The sequence below is a fragment of the Glycine soja genome, chromosome 11 (genome assembly GCF_004193775.1).
Source record: "Glycine soja cultivar W05 chromosome 11, ASM419377v2, whole genome shotgun sequence".
Taxonomy (NCBI): domain Eukaryota; kingdom Viridiplantae; phylum Streptophyta; class Magnoliopsida; order Fabales; family Fabaceae; genus Glycine; species Glycine soja.
In genome coordinates this window covers 42,537,340-42,556,232 of record NC_041012.1, presented here as the reverse complement: position 1 = coordinate 42,556,232, position 18,893 = coordinate 42,537,340, and the positions used below count along the sequence as shown (strand labels likewise).

General features: G+C 30.7%; 1 protein-coding gene across 3 annotated transcripts; it reads right to left on the bottom strand.

Annotated features, from left to right (window-relative positions):
• Positions 1–639: 639 nt before the first annotated feature.
• On the bottom strand, positions 640–8,081 carry LOC114376611 (probable ubiquitin-conjugating enzyme E2 24). Of its 3 annotated transcripts, none has more exons than XM_028334798.1 (9): positions 7,696–8,081; positions 5,945–6,812; positions 4,161–5,666; positions 3,373–3,537; positions 2,657–3,082; positions 2,500–2,563; positions 1,815–1,954; positions 1,341–1,652; positions 640–1,183 (listed from the first exon to the last, which is right to left on the bottom strand). In XM_028334798.1, the coding sequence occupies exons 3-9, from the start codon at positions 5,598–5,600 to the stop codon at positions 938–940; spliced, it is 2,793 nt and encodes a 930-aa protein (XP_028190599.1). In that variant the 5' UTR covers positions 5,601–5,666; positions 5,945–6,812; positions 7,696–8,081; the 3' UTR covers positions 640–937. The 3 variants fall into 3 exon arrangements, with proteins under 3 accessions (XP_028190599.1, XP_028190598.1, XP_028190600.1); XM_028334797.1 differs by having other exon boundaries at positions 4,161–5,611; positions 7,696–8,080; XM_028334799.1 differs by having other exon boundaries at positions 3,373–3,504; positions 4,161–5,611; positions 7,696–8,078.
• Between the last annotated feature and the right edge of the window lie 10,812 nt (positions 8,082–18,893).

The following is an 18,893-nucleotide window of genomic DNA, read 5'->3' as shown; positions in this document are numbered from 1 at the left end:
AATAATATATTGTTTAATACACTATTTTAAACACATTTTACTATAATTGAAATCTATTAAAATCATTATACTTATTTAATGAAAACTCTACTTGTAGTTTTGTAGCTTTTACTTTTTAATAATTTTTAATCAAAATAATAGAGACCGCGTTGCACATATTTTAACCAAGCAAAAGATTGTTACCATGACTTGTTTACTTCTTAATCCTTCTGTTCCAAGTAATATGTTTAGTTGTTCAGTCTTCTCATAACTGGCTCTTATGCTACACGCAATATCCAATCGAGGTGATATATATTAGAAAGAAACATTCTTCATTCCTTTGAAAGGGATCCTATGATTAATGTTTCCTATGCTGAATATAATCTGTCTATTTAAATTAGCAATATGTGTATTCATTGTATATAATTAGATTTTCCTAATTATAGGAATTAGAATAATTGTGCTATTTATGGCTGTAAATATTTCTTTGATAATATAGATGATATCACGATCAATGAAAATCAGAAAAACAGAGATTCTGACAAAAGCCACAGAAATAGCTATAGTCAAGTGATCAGTGATACCTTCACCAAACTCCCTAACCCCTTCTTTAGCAGTCATAGCGCATTTAAAATCATCATCAAACATATTAAAGGACACTTCAAGCAAACCACTCCAATCACTGTGCTTCTTATTTTACATTCTCACATCTTCAAGCCATTACATAGTACATATGATACATTACATACCACAGGGTATTTTTATTATCAATACATCTTCACCACTTCTTTTATTTTGGGAGGGGGTGGTGGTTTACAAGAGGATATTGGTATTTTTTTATCAAGCACACATTTGATATTATACAAGATAAGTGAAAACAAATTAATATTACACATAAAGTTTGAATATCCTTGACAGAAAGCTGGACGGCTTATTCACAACAAGGTAGAACAGACAATTACTTTTGCATCTCAGCAAACTGGCTGCAATCGATTCCCTTGTCAGAAAATGCCTCTACTAGCTTTGGGAAGAGCTTAGCAAGCATTATTTTAAATCCAGTAGAAGTTCCCTTTTGGTTTTCATGCTCAGCTTTTCCACCACCAAAACCACATCCTATAGGAGCTCCTTCAAGATATGCCTTACAAGCCAAAAGTATATGTTTGGAGCATTGTCTAAAGTGCTCTTCCACCAATGCCTCAAAATGCTGCAATAAGAGTCGTTTTTAGTCACATTTCCATCTATATAACTATATTCAAAGATTAAGATGGCACTATTTTCTTTTCAACTATTAACTATAGGTATTTAGTCATTGTCATAATAATATAGAGGCAAACTAAAGTAGAGAGAAGTGGTCATTTTACCTTGGGAGGCTTTCTTAATAGATACAAAATGGATTTGCAGGTGACAAGGAAAGCATTTTCATTGTAACTCACTGAGTTTCTCTCCCCTTCGGCTCTACCAATTTGTTGATCATATCCAGCCTCATTGAAATAAGGCTTATCATTAAGTACAAGGGCCTGCAGAGAAAGAAGGACTTGAAGAATTGTGGAAGCTCCAGGGTTCCAAACTTCGGTGTCTGTACCAGTCCACGTGTTTAGGAGACTCAGACAGACTTTCCCGGACTCATACAAATTAGGATTCAATCGTAGCCCGCCGGAATTATAATGCACCATCTGCATGGGATTAAAAATGTCATAATGACAGGATGAGAGCTGGTTCAGAAACAAATATGCAGCTTTCTTAGTAAGGATGCTGAATACTAAGTGGAGGGAGTTAACATGCATGTAAATGAAAAGAATTATAAAAGCACCGCAAAACTACATTCCAAAGCTTACAGGGGGTTCGCTGGGATACTCTGGAGGGAAACATATATCAAAGAAAAACAAGCCATCGTGATAAGGTGTCCCTGATGCACCAACAATGGCTGCTCGCATGAGATCCATTCTTTCTTCAAAAACACGGACATAAATAGTTTCTGTTTGTGCAAATAAATATTGTATGTCAATTTTGCAGAAAGGCGTGATGGAAATTTACAGTATACATGAAGAGATGTCCCTTTTTCATTTTTGACTAGTAAATACCTACTCATTTTCAGATCAGTTGCAGATTAAATCTTAATGACCAACAAAGCTAACAAAGTTACATACTATATTCAGTTAAACTTATGGATTCCAACTTCTAAAAGATAGAATTCTGACGATTTTTGGTTAATCTTTATAGCGGCCACCAATTTAATTCCCATATTGCAGTAATCTACACAATATAAGGGTCCTGGTCTTCCTAAAATTGAAACTTGTCTCTAATATAATCTTCAGTGTTTTCCTTCCAGATTAAAATGGCTAAAGGAATTAAAGCAGGATCGATCCCTGTCCATATATTGACAGGGCTATATGGACAGGGACCTGCAACTGCTGCAATGCATATATAATTTTGTAGCCTGATTTTAGCCATTGTATAACAATATATGCTCCAAAGCATATAAAATAATATGGCTCAAAATAAATAAGAAGAAGTGTGCACCAGGAAGATTTTTCTCCAGGATGCTCCATTCTTGTTGTACCTTCTTCACCCAACCCTTTTTAAACTACAAAGGAACAAAAATAGGAAAATTTTTTAGCCCCAATGCTTCCAATGTATGTATAATGTCACTGTTAGTGATGATGTTCCGATTTCTGACCTGAGATGATGTCAATCCTTTCCCCTCTTGAATAAAGTGGTGATCTGAGCAATTATCAATTACATCAAACTGCTTCAACTGATCTAAACTGTTTTTGTTGTCTAAAGAAACTGGAAAATCATTCCTCTTATGAGTCCTAATAACTTCACAAATGTCTCCAGAAGACTGCATCTTGCTCACTGGATGTGATTCAGATTCAGGGCCACAAGTGTCCAAATCTTTCTTATCAAGACAACCAGATTCATTTCCCTCTTCAAACGTAGGGACTGGGCAGAATTTGCCAGAAAGTGATGTTACACCAAGTGTTTTGAATATGCTGGCCTTAATACTGGAGAAAAGTTCAAAGGCAGCTTGTGGAAGGGAAGAGGAACTACTTTCTCCTGGATGCTCACAATTATCTCTATAGCCATCACAATCTAACAAGCCCTAATCATCAAAGTGATATTCAGTTTATGACTAGACAATCAGTGATAAACTCAACAATTATAATCTCATCGAAAACGATCCATAATTTTGAAGAAGAGTTTGAAAGTTCTATTTTATTTTTCTCTTGCTATTAACTACATGTCTTTTCACTATAATTTCGAAGATGAATCCTCAGTATTTCAATGTCCTGATAAATAATCCTCATAAATATTTGATTACTATACAAGCATAAACATTATGCACATATGGATGTACATAGATATAAGACACAGAGAAGTTATTGCCCTCACCTTTCCCTTCTTGTCTGATGGTTGACTTACAATCATCTCTTGAGTCAACTCCTCAACATTTGCTTCATAAGAAACAGGGGTTGCAGTTGAACCTTCGTGCTTATCAATTCGAAAAATTTCATAAGGTGCAACCTGTAGGGGCACAAATAAACTTGTAATGACCTCCTGTAGATGTAGGGCAACAAAATAGTGTATAAATTACAGTAGAACCTAAGAAAGAAGTGTTCTTAAAAGACTACTATTGCTTCAGTTACAATAGAACGTAAGAAAGAATTGTTCTTATGTGACTAATGTTGTTGCAGTTACAATAGAACATAAGAAAGAATTGTTCTTGAGTGACTAATATAGTTGCAGTCTAAGTTCAGCAGAATTATCATATAAGTATGATGTAGTCCAAGTTTAGTGTCATAACTTGTAGTTATTTACCAATTATTACTAAATCTAGATTTTGATAAAGAAAGGAAAGAATTTTCTTTTGTATCCCAAAAGAATGGAAAGGATCATTTTAAACCATCCTTAAGTACACCAAACAGCTGCTACAAACAAACCCTCTTTTCAGCCAAGAAAGATTTTATACCTCAGACAACACAGCCACACAGTTCCAGGTACAAGGAAGATGGAGGAGAGGAGGGAATCACTAAACTGATTGGATCTATCATTATATATAAAACTGTTCATCTAGAAATTGCAGATATGGGAAGAGTTGACCTCATATAAGTTCTACATCATACATAGCCATTAGCATCATTAACTACAACATATTGAGTACATAAAAATTTAAGTCATACCTTGGTTGTTAAACCAGTAGCCCATTTCACCTCCATGTCACCATCTTCAAAACCAGTAACATTGCCAATGCAGGAGAGGTAACTGTTATCTGCATACTTATTCGGATGACTGATTTGGTCCCAGTTTATCAGAGGAACTTCCACATTCAAGTCAGTCACTGACTTCGCATTATCTTTATCAGCTTGGTAGCCAAGCTGTTTTTGAGCCTCCTTGAACACAATATCACCAAAACAACAGGAGTAATCTGGGTGCTCGACAAGTTCATAGGCACTCACAGTTTCAATCATTGTGTCTCCAGCTAAATTATCTGTCTCAGATGTGGGAACAGTTCTCCAGTGTACCTTTACAGTATGCTCTTTTGCATCCATGGAAAGAACAACACCCCATCTTTGATTGCTAGGCTTAAGAGGATCATCGGAAGCACCTTTTTCCAGCACAAACTGCTGGGGCCAAAATTCATGAGTGTTTATGACATTCACTGGGACTAAGTTGTGTGGATCCAATCCCAAAGTATGTTCACCATTTTGCCAAACAACATCAACTTTGGTCTTTATCTTTTCAATTAGAAATAATTCCCCAATGTTAAGATTTCTTCTCTTATATCCTCTAGCCATACCCTGCTCATTATAAGGATCACAGGTAGATGCATCTTGAATAATCTGTTCCTTTTGATCCACAACTGGGAGCATGCACCAGTCACCAAGTTGCCAATTTGTATGTGAAAAACAGGACAACAAGGTCAAGTTTTTGGAATCTTGCCAGCATGGAGGAACACTCACATTAAAATTGGAACCCAAAAGAACAGAGGCAAGCCAATTAACATACACCAAACCTGCTTCCACAGCACAAACAGTTCCTTCATCATGATTGTCTTTCCAGGTGCCACCCAGCCATCTAGCTGGTTTAGAAGCTGTGGAGGTATTAACCTTTACTCTCTGCCCGGGATAGTATGGATATTGTGAATCTTCAAGAAAATTATGAGTCAGTGGTAAGAGCTTATCTTTTTCCAAGGTAATGACCTCACATTTAGTTCCATCATCAAACAATATAGTCACTCTGTCTACTACCCTCTGAACCCGGCCAATCCATGGCCCCTTAATTACACAATCACCTTCTGAAATGGAGCGAATCTTCACAAGTTTCTTGGAGTTCACATTTTTCAATTTCTTTCCTTGAACATTTTCCAAGTCCACCAACACATCAAGACTTGTGACCCTCCCCATCTGTCCGGATGGATTTGAGGAGGTGCAGACCACATCCCCATGGACAAATGCCCTCTCAAATGAGAGAAAATCATCTATCCTCCCAATGCTTTCCTCTAAACTTGATAATATGCTCCGAGCTTGTCTACCATATTGAAAATCAATATCCTCTTGATCCTCACTGCTGCTGCCGTCACTGAAAGTCTCCCAATCCAAATCAGTCATGTGAGCATCCATCTACTAGATGCCTGTCATAATGTGTTCATGGTAACATCAATAAAATGATTCCAATAAAATACCTAACTTCATAACACAACAAGCAAAGAGTAGAGTTGTTAGTCAATATCAACCGAAATTCTGACCAGACTGAGAAATAGATGGAATCAACATTAATCAGCAGTCAGTAATAAGATGTAGATTTTATTTTAAACTCTCAATTTTACTAATGATCTATAACTGAGAAAATTGTTAGTAATATCATTTCGTTATTGAGCAAAACCTAGAGTAAGTATGGTAAGTTTAGACAACAAAATTTTAACAAGGAATATTAACAATAAATAGGGATTTAAGAGTATCCTTACCTTCTCAAGCAAATAGAAGCATTGAAATCCAGGGGGTATTGAGGTCCACAACAGATGTATGGATATTGACTTCAAAGGATATTTGTGTACAATGCAAAATGTGTCTGATTGATACTGATGTTTGTCACAGATAGTAAGCCAGTTTATTAACAATATATCTTGACTAATGAAACAGGAAAGTTAATGGCAAAGGATATTTGCCTGATAGGATAAAAGGAGTCACTCAAAGACTCCAAAATGCCAAAGGAGATTTGCCCAGTTGAACGGGAATTTCCAGAGAAAGAACCTCTTGTGAAAGCTTCCCAAAACAAGTACCAAGAAACTACAACTATTTGACTATCAGATGATTTTTTTGTGTTTTTCTGGAAGAAAAACCTTGGAAGTAATGCCAAAGTAGATTTGCCCTGGTGGAAAGTGAGGAGTTCCTAGTGGAATAACCTCAGAATGGTAATAATTTTTTTATGGAAGATGGCAGAATTTTTTTTTCACATATATTTTTACTGCCAGGAATTCAACCAAAGGAAATAAAGTAACTTTTGCCAAAGGAGAGTTGCCCAAATACAGTTAAAGTGTTGAACCTTTAAACATAAATGAGTTTCAGATAGTTATAAATTTGCCTCTTCCAAGATTGGAACATAGAAGCTATACTGCCAAAGGAGATTTGCCCACGATGAAGCCGAACACAACAGGTCTGGTCTATCAGGAATGCTTTTCAACAGTAAAAACCAATTAACACACATTCTCTGCTCCTTGATTACAACAAGGGGCTGTTATTCGATCACCCGTCTGAAAGAACTTCCAACTTGAAACTCACTTGCCATTGCCAGAAGCCAAAGTAGCATCTATTACAAGATCATTTCTTTTCAACCTGCAACAAGTAGACTAATCAATACTTTCTTCAACCACTTTCATATACAAAGAAAATGGAAACATCCAAATAGTGAGATAGCAATTATAATAGTTAAGATGGCAACATTTTTTAAATATATCGTCCTAATTCACGAGGCAAGAAAAAAATGAGACTTGGATTAAATTAATGAACTCTAAAGGGGTCATTTTGTTTAGACTAAATAAGAGTAGAAATTATTTTAGAAAATGATAACTAATGATTTTCTGAACATTCGTTCCATACATATAACTATATAAGGATGCGTGCAAGTTAGTATTGCTGCTGAAGCACAAAATCTATTCTACTACTAGCATCCAACAAAAAAAGTCAAAAGCTAAGGCTGCCATTGCACGCAACCCATAGATTTTCTGCATATCATGTTTTTTTCAAAAAAAAAAATTATTGAAAAAGGTCCAATTCCTCTGCATATCTAATTTTATTCCAAAAAAAATACTAATTGAAAAAGGTTCAATTCCCACAGTATCTAATTGGTCTTTGGAAGAGACATGGAGAGAAATAAGGCTATCAAACTTATCCACAGAAAAAATGATATTTACCATCCATGGTCCACCAAACAATAATTAATTTCTGGCAATCAAATAAACCTCAACTTTATTGCTTTCCTTTGTTGGAAAAACAATATGAAACATTCCTTCAGAACATGAAAGTTCTTCTAATTGATTAACTCAATCGTGTTCCATGAAAAACAACAATATCAAATCCAACACAATCAAATACAAAAAAAAAAAAAATTCCAAAATTAGGATGAATAAATTCATCATAACCACAATAAAAATAAGTAAATCCACCCCGAGAATAACAAGGAAAAAAAAGGTGAGTTTGAAGAGGCAAGGGACTGTACCATTTGAACCACAGAGAAGGTTGGACACATGATCTATCTCACAGTTATAGAAGACCCAAGACCAAGAAACTTCATGACTCTAAACTCCGAAATGAAGAAACACAATCCTGAACATAACAAGTTGAAAGAAGGTGACTCCCAAAAAGTTGGTTTCAGTTTCAAAAGGAGGTTGATGTTCAGATAGGCCTAGTTCCACGCCCAGTTCCTCCATCATCCACTCCACCACCGAATTTTGGAACCATTTTTCAGGGACAAGACATGCAATTGCACACTTTCTCTTGTGAAATGCTCTAATTCAGAGGATGTGGGAACTACTTTAGACTTAGGTGGTACTTGTTGTGCCCTTTTTGTTTTAACCAATAGAGGGTGCTTATTAATTGATTGAAATTGAACCCTTGGCCAAAAACAAAATATACCCAACAGTGTCAGACACAGATACTGTTGTACAAAATAAGCTACACTTTTTGACATGTACGATTGGGGTAATTAAATTAAAAAATATTCGTTCTAGAATAAAGTAAGTAAAATTAAAATTTCGACGGACTCGGAATGAATTGAATTAAACCCGATCAGTTTATTTGTTTTTATTTATAGTTTACCAAAAAATTAGAAAAACAGAACCATCTTTTTCCTTACATTCATACCAAATAAAATATAAAAACAAAGATTTTATTTTCTTCTATACTCCACCCTCGTTGTTAATATTGAGGGCAGATATGTCATTACAGTAATACTGAAACCACCAAATGTTTTTTCCCTAGAAAGAAAAGCAACTAAATGGTAGACCCTTTTGTTCCTTCTGTCCCTCTTCGTCTTTTTCCCAATAATGCTTCATAATTAAGCCCATTTGCTAAACTGGGAAAGTACTTGGTGCCACTATGTCGCGATGAAATATGCTTTAATTAATGTTACATGTTAAACTGACTCATTCAAATAGGAGATTGACTTTTCTAAAACCACGGGAGTAATCCTCTAAATTACAATAATAATCATTAACTAAGAAATTATCATTTAAACTTATAACTAACTTTAAATTTAGTTTTACCTGTACTTAATTTTATCAGAATTTTTAGTTGTTGATTTTAATCAATAATTATAAGTATATTTTACTCTCTCAAGTGCATCTCCTTAATTTAAAAGAGTCAAATTTCAAGTATAAAGTTTGAGAATTTTATATTTGACTTTATCTAATCATAATAAAGTTAAGAATATTTAATATATTCAATTCTTAATTTTATTTATTTTTTAAAATATAATTTTTTAGACAAGAAAATGAGAAATCTATTTTTTTTCCTAATTTATATATTTTTAAATATTGAACTCAATAACTTGTATTCGACCCAATTCAATAATTATCACATTGGATCGGGTTGTCCTTTTCAAAGTAAACATAGCTTAATTGATCGACTTTCACCTATTTGAGTTTTTCTTTCATTTTTTATGTCCGACTCGTATTTATCTTTAATGTTGTGACACAGTACTGACAGTAGTAAATACTGTTTGATTTGATTTAAAATTATGATATTAATGTTTAATTATTAAATATAAATAGAAATATGAGTTTAAATTCATTTTAATATATGTGACAAAAAAATTAATTTTAATATTTTACATTATAGTGACGTGGTGTTTGTTCTAATTATCAAATAGTCATATACTCTTCGGGTGACTTACGAAAACTCCTTAAAAGATACCTCAATGCTTTTAGTTCAATTGATTTTCCACTTCACAATACACAAACACAAACACATTTATTTATTTTGAAAGTTAGTTAAAATAGTTCCGGCAATCAATCTCTTCAAATAGTTATGCACTCATGTTAATTGATTGGTAATTGTATCAATTTTATCAAAAGTATTAAAGTACTTGGGAGTTCAAGTATTCACAGAGTTTTTAAGTGATGCAAATCCAATTATTAAACAATGAAAAGAAATAAAATAATAGATAAAAATAAGATAAGAGATAAAATAAAGATTTAAAAGAAAAGATAATAAATTTAAAAATAAAAATAGAAGATAGAAAAGATAAAATATTTAAATTAAGAGATGATAAAGATAAAAGAAAATCGAAAATAAAAAGAGAAAGATAAATTCTCTCCGAATGTGATAATATTGGGTCCTAGTAGGCTGAAACTACTTATGATATGATATAATTAATTTTCTCTATTTTATAGAATCTTCGTTTCCACTCGCACCTACCGAATTATCCTATCTTTTGTTTTCCGCATGAAGAGCTTAATTTATTTATCATTTTCTCCAAAGTTCTTTGATGAGATAAGATAACCAACTGCAAAAGAGATGCAAAATTACGTGGGCAAAATAAATATTAATTTATTTCTAGTAGTGAATTTATTAAGATACCCTTCCCCAGTTCTCTAGAAAATAATCATTTTTCAATGTATTATCCTCTAAACAATATATGGTTGATCAAACTATAATAACATAAAAACACAATAACATAAAAGCACAAAAGAATAATAGAAACAGAATTGCATTAAATAAATAATAGACAAAGGATTACATTACAAGCATTTTGGCCTCCAAGTACCCAACAAGAAGGGGTTTAGCCTCTCATGGCCATGACCATGAAAGACTTTACAATTCAGGGATTAATGAAAGAAGGTGATAAATGACTAATAACAAGAAAAGAGGTGACTAAGGATAGAGGGTTTCCCCTAAGGGATCGACCCAACTGAGTCTGTCCTTTCCCTTCTTGGTTTGACTCTCTTTTTATAGTTATTGAAATAGACTTGGGTTTAATGCAAAAAATCTTTCTTATTGATATTTTTTGTATCTTTTTATTTTATTTTAATCCTTTCTTTTCATATCTCCAAGCCATAGATAAGAAAAATATCAATTCTTATCATTTAAGCCAAAGATAATTATTAAATAAATATTTTTAAAAATATTTTCCTCTTAAGTGCTTGAAATCTTCTTCTTTTGAATTCTATTAATCAAAGATAGCAAAGATATTAATTTTTTTATTATTTCATTAAAAACAACAGTAAAAGTAAAGAAATTGTCGTCAAAATTAACTATCAAATTTACTTATATTTCGAAGTTATCAACTTAATCATAGTATTAATTTCCAGTTTCTAGCCATTAAAAGAAGGGTTATCTCAAGTAGTTTTTCTCTTGGATGTCCTAGAGAACTACATAAGTTACTTTTCCATGGCAAATAGAGAGATAGATATTTTTGGTCTTCAAAATTGAGTGGGATTGTTTTGCATATATAAAAGCACGTACGTAGTATTAGCTAGCATGATCCAAAGAACAAATTCCTCAAAACAAAAAAATATATTCAAAGAACAAAAGGGACAACGATTCTTTAGGAATGTTCGTAGAAACAAAAGTCTTTGTATCTTTTTCTTTTCCTAGTATAGTAGACTGTATACGCTACATCGATAAGTTCTTTTCTTATCACAAAATGAGAGGAGGTAATCAGTTTTGTTTTATAGATACCTGAACTGAAACCAAAAGATAAGAAGCATTTTCTTCTCTAAATATTAAAAAGTGTTGAAAGAATGTGACTTGGCCTAACCGCACTAAGACACTATCTAGATGCAAAGGTAAAAAAAGACCACTAACTGAAAATTCCCAATTCCTTACGACTTTTCTCACTTTCCTATGAGGCCATATGCAGTTTTAAACCTTACTCTTTTCAAAAAAAAATTCGTTGGGTGGATTTCACTCATTTCAAATTGACAGTTCTTTTTTGCATTTTGTTACTTTGTTTTGTTGTGCATGTGCCCTTGATTTGATTCCATATTCCTATATCATTCTTGATTTAGTTATTTTGGTGTTTCTTATGTGATACGAAGCAAGAAATGAAGCAAATGTCGAGAGAGTCCCGACATCCAATGGATTTTGGATTGTGATTCAGTGCTTTGTGTAAGGAGGTTCATCTTCAGTTGATAGTTTTTTCATATATGATGCTTTTAGGGTCTAGTTATTGAGTTTGGCTTATTTAGCCAACACCTTGGTTTAATTTGCCTAAAGTCTCCATAGAGGGGTCTAGTACACAAGGCATGAAACCTCAGCTTTTTAACTTCTTGACTCAATCTAATCCTACACTTATGTTTTTTTACCAATAAGAAATGCACCATGACGTATCATCCTCACAATAAGGGGAGAATGCTATTGCTACTTAGTCAAACCACAGGTCACACAAGTTTCTTTCAGACGCCTGAACTAGGAATTAAGCAACACAAAATGCTTGAGTCATCAAAGGTTTTAAGTGTATGTAAGAAGTTTCTGAATATTAGTTTGTCTACATTTTATTAAGATGGGGGGCATCAAACATCTTTCACAGTAACTTTATTCTGCTACACAATTTTTGTAAATGCTCGTACGGATATAATTGCTCTTCAACTTTTCGAAACTGTGACATTAATTATTTACATAGTGGATTCCTTGCATTTAAACAATTATCTAGGCAAATCTACACCAATTGGTAGTGCTTATTATTAATAGAGAAATTTTACTACATGAGGCCTTGGAGAAGGACACCAGTTCGAATATTCAGAGACTATTCCTCCTTGTGCAACTTTTTTTTTTCCGTGGCATGCAATATAGTTTTCAGAATATGATGCCAATTTTCAAGGAATCCAGTGAAAGCTAAGCTCCATGTTGGTATAGACTTTACAACAGGATTGAGCCATCTGTGAACCATTAATTATAATTAAATATTTTCTGAAATGGGTGTGTACATACGTGTCAGTTTTGTCTCTTGTGTTTGTGCGGGTTTGTCATATGACAATCGAGAGATATTAACCGATGAAGGTGCATAGGGAACTATTCTAGCTACTTCCCAATATTAAACCACTAAATTGAATATCACTGGTGGGATTTTTTTCACATTATAGTGCTTTTCATAAAGGTTTTAAATTAAAATAAGATCCACAACAACATTAATTAATACTTGTGGGGGGGAAAACATCACCTAAAAGTGTCTACCAAAACAATGTTTTCATGCTCATCCTGAATCTGTTCAACACCACAGCTAGCCACTCCAAATTGAAATGTTCTCTTATATAAATATCAAGATTAATGTCAAAGTAAAATCGCATTTTGATGTCATCCTTCCATGCTAACTTTCTAATCTTGCTACTAATTAATAACACAATTAGAGACCAGACTTCCAATATTTTGAGAACTTTTCCAACACCAAAAAGTTCAGCCATGGCCCACAAAACAACATGTTTCATATCTAGCACGGTAAATAAATGGTTGAGAACAAAAGGCATTGTCTAGATCAACTGCAGCAAAAGTGCCAAGTTTGGCTGTTTATTGTCTATAACTAAAAGGGGAAATTTTAATTAAGAGGATTTTAGCACTGAGGAAGATATATGATCAGATTTTATTGAGAGCCAAGAGGGAGGGAGGGATGCTTTTCTACATGGTAATCATAACTATACAGAATATAGATTCAACAATTAGCTTGTTACTTTATCCTAGTAGGAAATTAAATGCATGCATGTCTATATTCTATTTCCCCCACCCCCACCCCCACCTTAAAAGTGCCATATATTATTTTAAAGCTTCTTCATAATCTATTTAATCTTCTTGTTAATTAAGCTATCGGTGAGCATAAAATGTTTTAAACTTTCATTTAGTGGATCGATATTTGAAGCAATGTGATTTGGTGACAACCTTTGCATTACAGAAGGGCAAAAAAATTATAAAATTTGGGGTTACCTTTGCATTTAAAGGGGAAAATGGAAAACTTTGCTTAATAGTAAGACTTGTTCTCTAGCTGTTTCACTGTTTGTTTACTTGATCAGCCTTTGTCAATTATATTTATTTTCCCCCTTAAACCTACGAGTTAGTGCATCCACACTCTGACTTCCAATTTAGGAAGGAAAGGATATTCAAAGGTAGGTTTATAATTGGTCCTCCACTATTAATAAAATAATCATTCCAATGAATTATAGAACCACTAGCTTGATAGTGCTTAAACGCATGAAGTAGGTTTCGTAGACAACCCTATATAAAAAAAAAGGTTTCGTAGACAACGTGGACTTTTACACAAGCATCAATAGCTTAAAAAAAAATGCGTTCCTATTTTCCTTGCTTTTTTTCGGTAATTGAAAAATATAAGTCAGAATTTTAATAACCCAATCATAAATTGTTATATAATTTTAAAAATATTGGCTTTCATAATAATTATTGCTCTAAAAAGACATATTTAGTACATATAATTTATAATTAATTAAAAATATACAATTATTTATGTTATATCGCATATTACATTTATTACTTCTCTCTCATACTATTTTTTTAATCTTTGTTCGTAGACAATGAGTATCCACAAAACATTTTTTGAAAATAATGAGGGTGGACACCCATATACTAGTTGACACTTAAAAGAAATGAAAATTGAGAAGTGAGAACGAATATATATATATATATATATAATAGGCTGATATAACGTGATAGAAGAAGAAAAACAGACCAAATAATAAAGGTTAGTATTTGTAATAGAGAAATTTTCACATGGTATCACTCAACACCTTTTAACAAAATAATAGCCACGTGTAAAAGGCTACCAGCAATAATATATAGTGGCACTTTGGGCTGATTAAGATTTAAATATTTTTAATTTAAATAAAAGTTTTATTTAATAAAAAAATAAACAATTTATCAAATAAAAAATTAAATATATTAAATATTTAATTTATGTTATCTTAAAATATCTTAAATTTATCATCATCATTATTATCATCATCATATTGGTAATGACAACTCTAATCATAATAATGATCATAATAATGATTATTATGATAATCATCTTATCACAAATTAAAATTTTAAAATATTTAATTTTTTATTTAATAAATCTTTTAAAAAATTAAAAATAAAATAAAATTTTAATTTTAATTTAAAATGTTTTAATTTTAATCTTTTATTTTAATCTAATAATTGAGATGGATCATTCTTACATAAAATGATGGCATCCATATATATATATATACTAAAGTGCTATATATTTTATATTATATGGCACCATGGCGGTAAGCCAAGTGGGAGCTGCGGAAGTGCTTTACAGTATGCCAAAGTCTTTGTATATAGTACTTAGACCCCATAGATCCACTTAGTTTATTTAAATGGAGATCTTCTTCATTCCTTTGGATCTCTTTGACCTTGACCCTTGCAAGCACGCATTGCAACGATCCATACAATTAAGACACAGAAAGATTGCCGTGAGTTAGAGCATGCATGAGAAAAATTTGATACATAAGTTATTTTGTTATAAAATTCTTAAATTAAATCCATAGCTAATTTTGGACATTCAAATGTCTTGTAATTAATTAAAAGGACGTTCATATGTTTTTATCAAATAGTAGAAAGTGACCCTAAAAAATTAGTAAAAAGTAATTCTATCATTCCTCTTCAAGCTTAACATGCATGCATATCTATACAAATGAATGTTAAAAAAATATATACTATAAAGAGTATGTTAAAAAATGTGATCCAATCATTTCTCTTTTAGCATATAAGCGGGGGGAGGTTTTTGTAAGTTTTATACATTTGATTTTGATTTTGGTATTGCGGAATTAAGAAAATGACACCGAGGAAATAGGTTCATCCTAGCCAGCTTGGCAAGTTCAAGGTCAATCATTGTGATACATATATGTTTGCCCACCCCTTTTTGCATGCACTACTCTATCCAATTAATCAAGCACAAGAGGGAATGAGATGATATAGGATTGAAATTGTAGAAATGTAAAGCTTTTATTATCGTCTCTAATGTCCCATTTCGTAATAGTATTAATTTAATTAGTTAATTTGAATATGAGTTTTGACGGATAATGGTCTCTAATTTGGAAAAAGGGGTGGCCATCAAGGAAAGAAATACTCCAATACCCGCAACCACAAGGAAAGAGCTTTTATTAGTTAACCCAGGATGTTCTTAATTACTTTTAATTTTCTGTAGTTGTTTTCTTCTCTCACCCAAAGCATTCACACATTTGGCAGCAGCTGCAATACAATCATAATTTACAACATAATAATGAAACGTCTAAACTATATCATCGACCTTAAAACTGGAAATTTGAAGCTAGGATGCAAGTTTTAACGTTGTTCTATAATTTTTACAGAGGAAAATTGCCGCAAAACTATAGATTTGGTTTGTATACGAAGAGCAGTAATCACCCATGCTTTTCAGTAAAAAATAAAAATAAAAGTACTAGCTTTCACCACGTTTATCAAGGGTATTAGTAGAAAAAATAATTAATAATTATACTACATTAAAAAGTTAAAATAACACGTATTTTAATAACTATTTTTTTTCTTTTTACACAACGTTTATATTATGCAACGGAGTGAGTAATTAGTGGCTTTTATAGTAATTGGTATAAAAAAATTACCATAATCATAATTTACCTATTATTATTTAACTAGTTGATTAAAAATAATTATAAAAATTAACAACATATGACAAGCTTTTATTATAACGTCCAAACCATGGCTGTTATAAAAAAATTGGTTATATATCTAAAACCGATTATGAAATTAGTTATATATCTTAAATTAATAATTGATTTTGGCCTTTAAAAATAGTTTTAGTCTTTAAATATAATTTTAATTAAACATGACACAATTTTTAATGCATAAATCGGTCGCATATCCTCTTTTTTTTTTTACTGTCATCGGTTGCATATCCTAAACCGATTGTATAACCGATTTTTTTTTTTTAATATGTATAACAGATTATGGTAATAGTTAGGTTAAATTAGTTTTTTCTCAAATTTATTATTTAGGTTTAATTTGTTCTTTAGTTTTTTTGTTTTGTTTAATTTGAACCTTTAATTTTTAAAATTGATTCAATTTGATTCTCTTGTCTTTTTTTTTAATTTAGTTCTTTAACTTTTAAAACGGATTCATTTTTTTAGAAAATGTATATTTTGTAGCGATTTTGAACTATCTCAATGGCTAATGGCTGATTTCATACAATTTAGACTAAAGGATTAAATTGAATTGATTTACAAAATTAGAGGACTAAATTAAAACAAAAAAAACTAACAGGTCAAAATGAATTTAATCACAAATTATTATCTATATGACTTTTAAAGTAATTATCATAAAAGTCAATATTATGATATATGTTGAGTGGTGAGTGGATAACATTGTAAATTCTTTTACCCCATGTATAATCTCTTTTCTTATAATTATATATCTTAGATTAATAATTAATTTTGGCCTTTAAAAATAATTTTAATTAAATATCACACAATATTTAATGCAAAAACTATCGTATTGAAGATGATGACAAATATATTTCTCCCTCTAATTTTGAACAGTTAAACTTAATTTTAATTATATTGGTGTTCAAGTTCTCTAATTTTAATGTTTTGGTTAAGTCCAATAAATTTAAAATGTTGAATTATCTAAATTCAAATTTTGATAATTTTATAAAAATATTTTTTATAAGTTTTAACTTTTGAGTTTATTAAATTCAAATACAATTAAATATTATTTAGGTTAAATTACTCATTTTGTCCCTATAGTTTCATGATTCTTATCTTTTTAGTTCCTATAGTTTGAAAGTGATTTTTTTAGTCCCTATAATTTACATTTTAATTCTCTTTTAGTCCCGTAGTTTAAAAGTATTTTTTTTAGTCTTTATTGTATTTTAATTCTCTTTTAGTCCCTATAGTTTGAAAGTGATATTTTTAGTCCTTATAATTTATATTTTAATTACCTTTTAGTCTTTACTACAAAAAAATATAAAAATAATTAGCTATAAATTAGTTATAAATTATCAATTATTTTTTTATTACAAATTATCTTACGATAAATTAGTTACGAATTACTTACTAATATTTTTGTAGTTAATTGTAATTGATAATATTACTCATATTTTGATGGTAAGGACTAAAATGAAATTAAAATATAAAATATATGGACTAAAAAGATTACTTTCAAACTATAGGAACTAAAAAAAAATACAAATTATAAGGATTAAAAATATCACTTTGAAAACTAAAGGGATTAAAAAAATTAAAATATTTATAAAAACTTAAAAAAATCACTTTCAAATTATAGGAATAAAAAAAGTAAAAATCATGAAACTATAAGAATCAAACGAGTAATTTAATCTATTTTTTAATACTAAACTATGCTCTATAACATTCTTAATTAGGGACAAAGGGATGAGACAAATCCTAAAAAGATATATTGTTTAATCTCTTTTTGAAGATGACAAAAAAACAAGAACAATATTCATTTGCATACTATAGTAGAGAAGACGTCAATCAAACAAACAATACTCGTGTTTTTAGGCTTTTTCATTGAGATTTGATAGCGATCCAAAATATTTCCTCTTTCCATGGTGATTTTGCCTTTGTGAGTGACTTGTACAATTTGTCTTTTTTTATTATTTCATTTCATGATTCATTCCAAGCAGAATGCGGGTCTTTGTATTTTTTAAATTAATCTTTATAGTTTTTTTTGAATAAATTTGCATCCTTAAAATAAATAAACATGTAGCTTTGTATGAAAATAATTAACTAAAACTAAAAGACATTTATCTACAACTTTATTTTCTCTTGAAGATAATTGGTATCGCAATTATTTTATCCATTGCCAAAGTAATTGAATAAGATTGATTATATTTGAACATCCTAAATTTACAAAAATTATTCATATTTTTATTTTTGTGTATTTTTTTCCTATTATATTACACATTACAAGAATTGTGATTTTTAGTAACTAAAAAATTGTGATGAAAATTCAAATTGTCACTAATAATACACCATATGTGACTAAATTTTATTTTATCACTAATATTATTTACAATAGTTATAAAAAAAGTTGTCACTATAATTTTATTATTAGTGACAAAAAAACACTTGTCAATAATATCTACATATTTTATTTTCATATTTAAAATTGTTACTTGTGCACATTCTAGTAGTCAACATTATTAAGATATTTATGGCAAAAATAAGAAAAATGAGTTTGTCATAAATATTATATTTTATTAGTCTATTTATTTTCAATTACAATTGATAAATTATTCATCATTAAAAATTTAAAGTAATTATGAGATAATAAGTAATTGACAAATTATTCATCATTCAAAATTTAAAGCAAAAAAAAAAAAAGAGTTGAACCTATAACCTCTTACTATGAGAAGCAAACCAAACCACTAAAGTAAATTAAGTGAGAATTAATTGATTTATTTACATTTTATGT

Coding starts and splice junctions, on each gene's coding strand:
- LOC114376611 (XM_028334798.1), bottom strand. CDS start 5,600: ATGGATGCTCACATGACTGATTTGGATTGGGAGACTTTCAGTGACGGC. Junction 3,083..3,372: donor CATCAGACAAGAAGGGAAAG/GTGAGGGCAATA, acceptor TTTGATGATTAG/GGCTTGTTAGATTGTGATGG. Junction 1,955..2,499: donor CCTGGAGAAAAATCTTCCTG/GTGCACACTTCT, acceptor TTGCACAAACAG/AAACTATTTATGTCCGTGTT.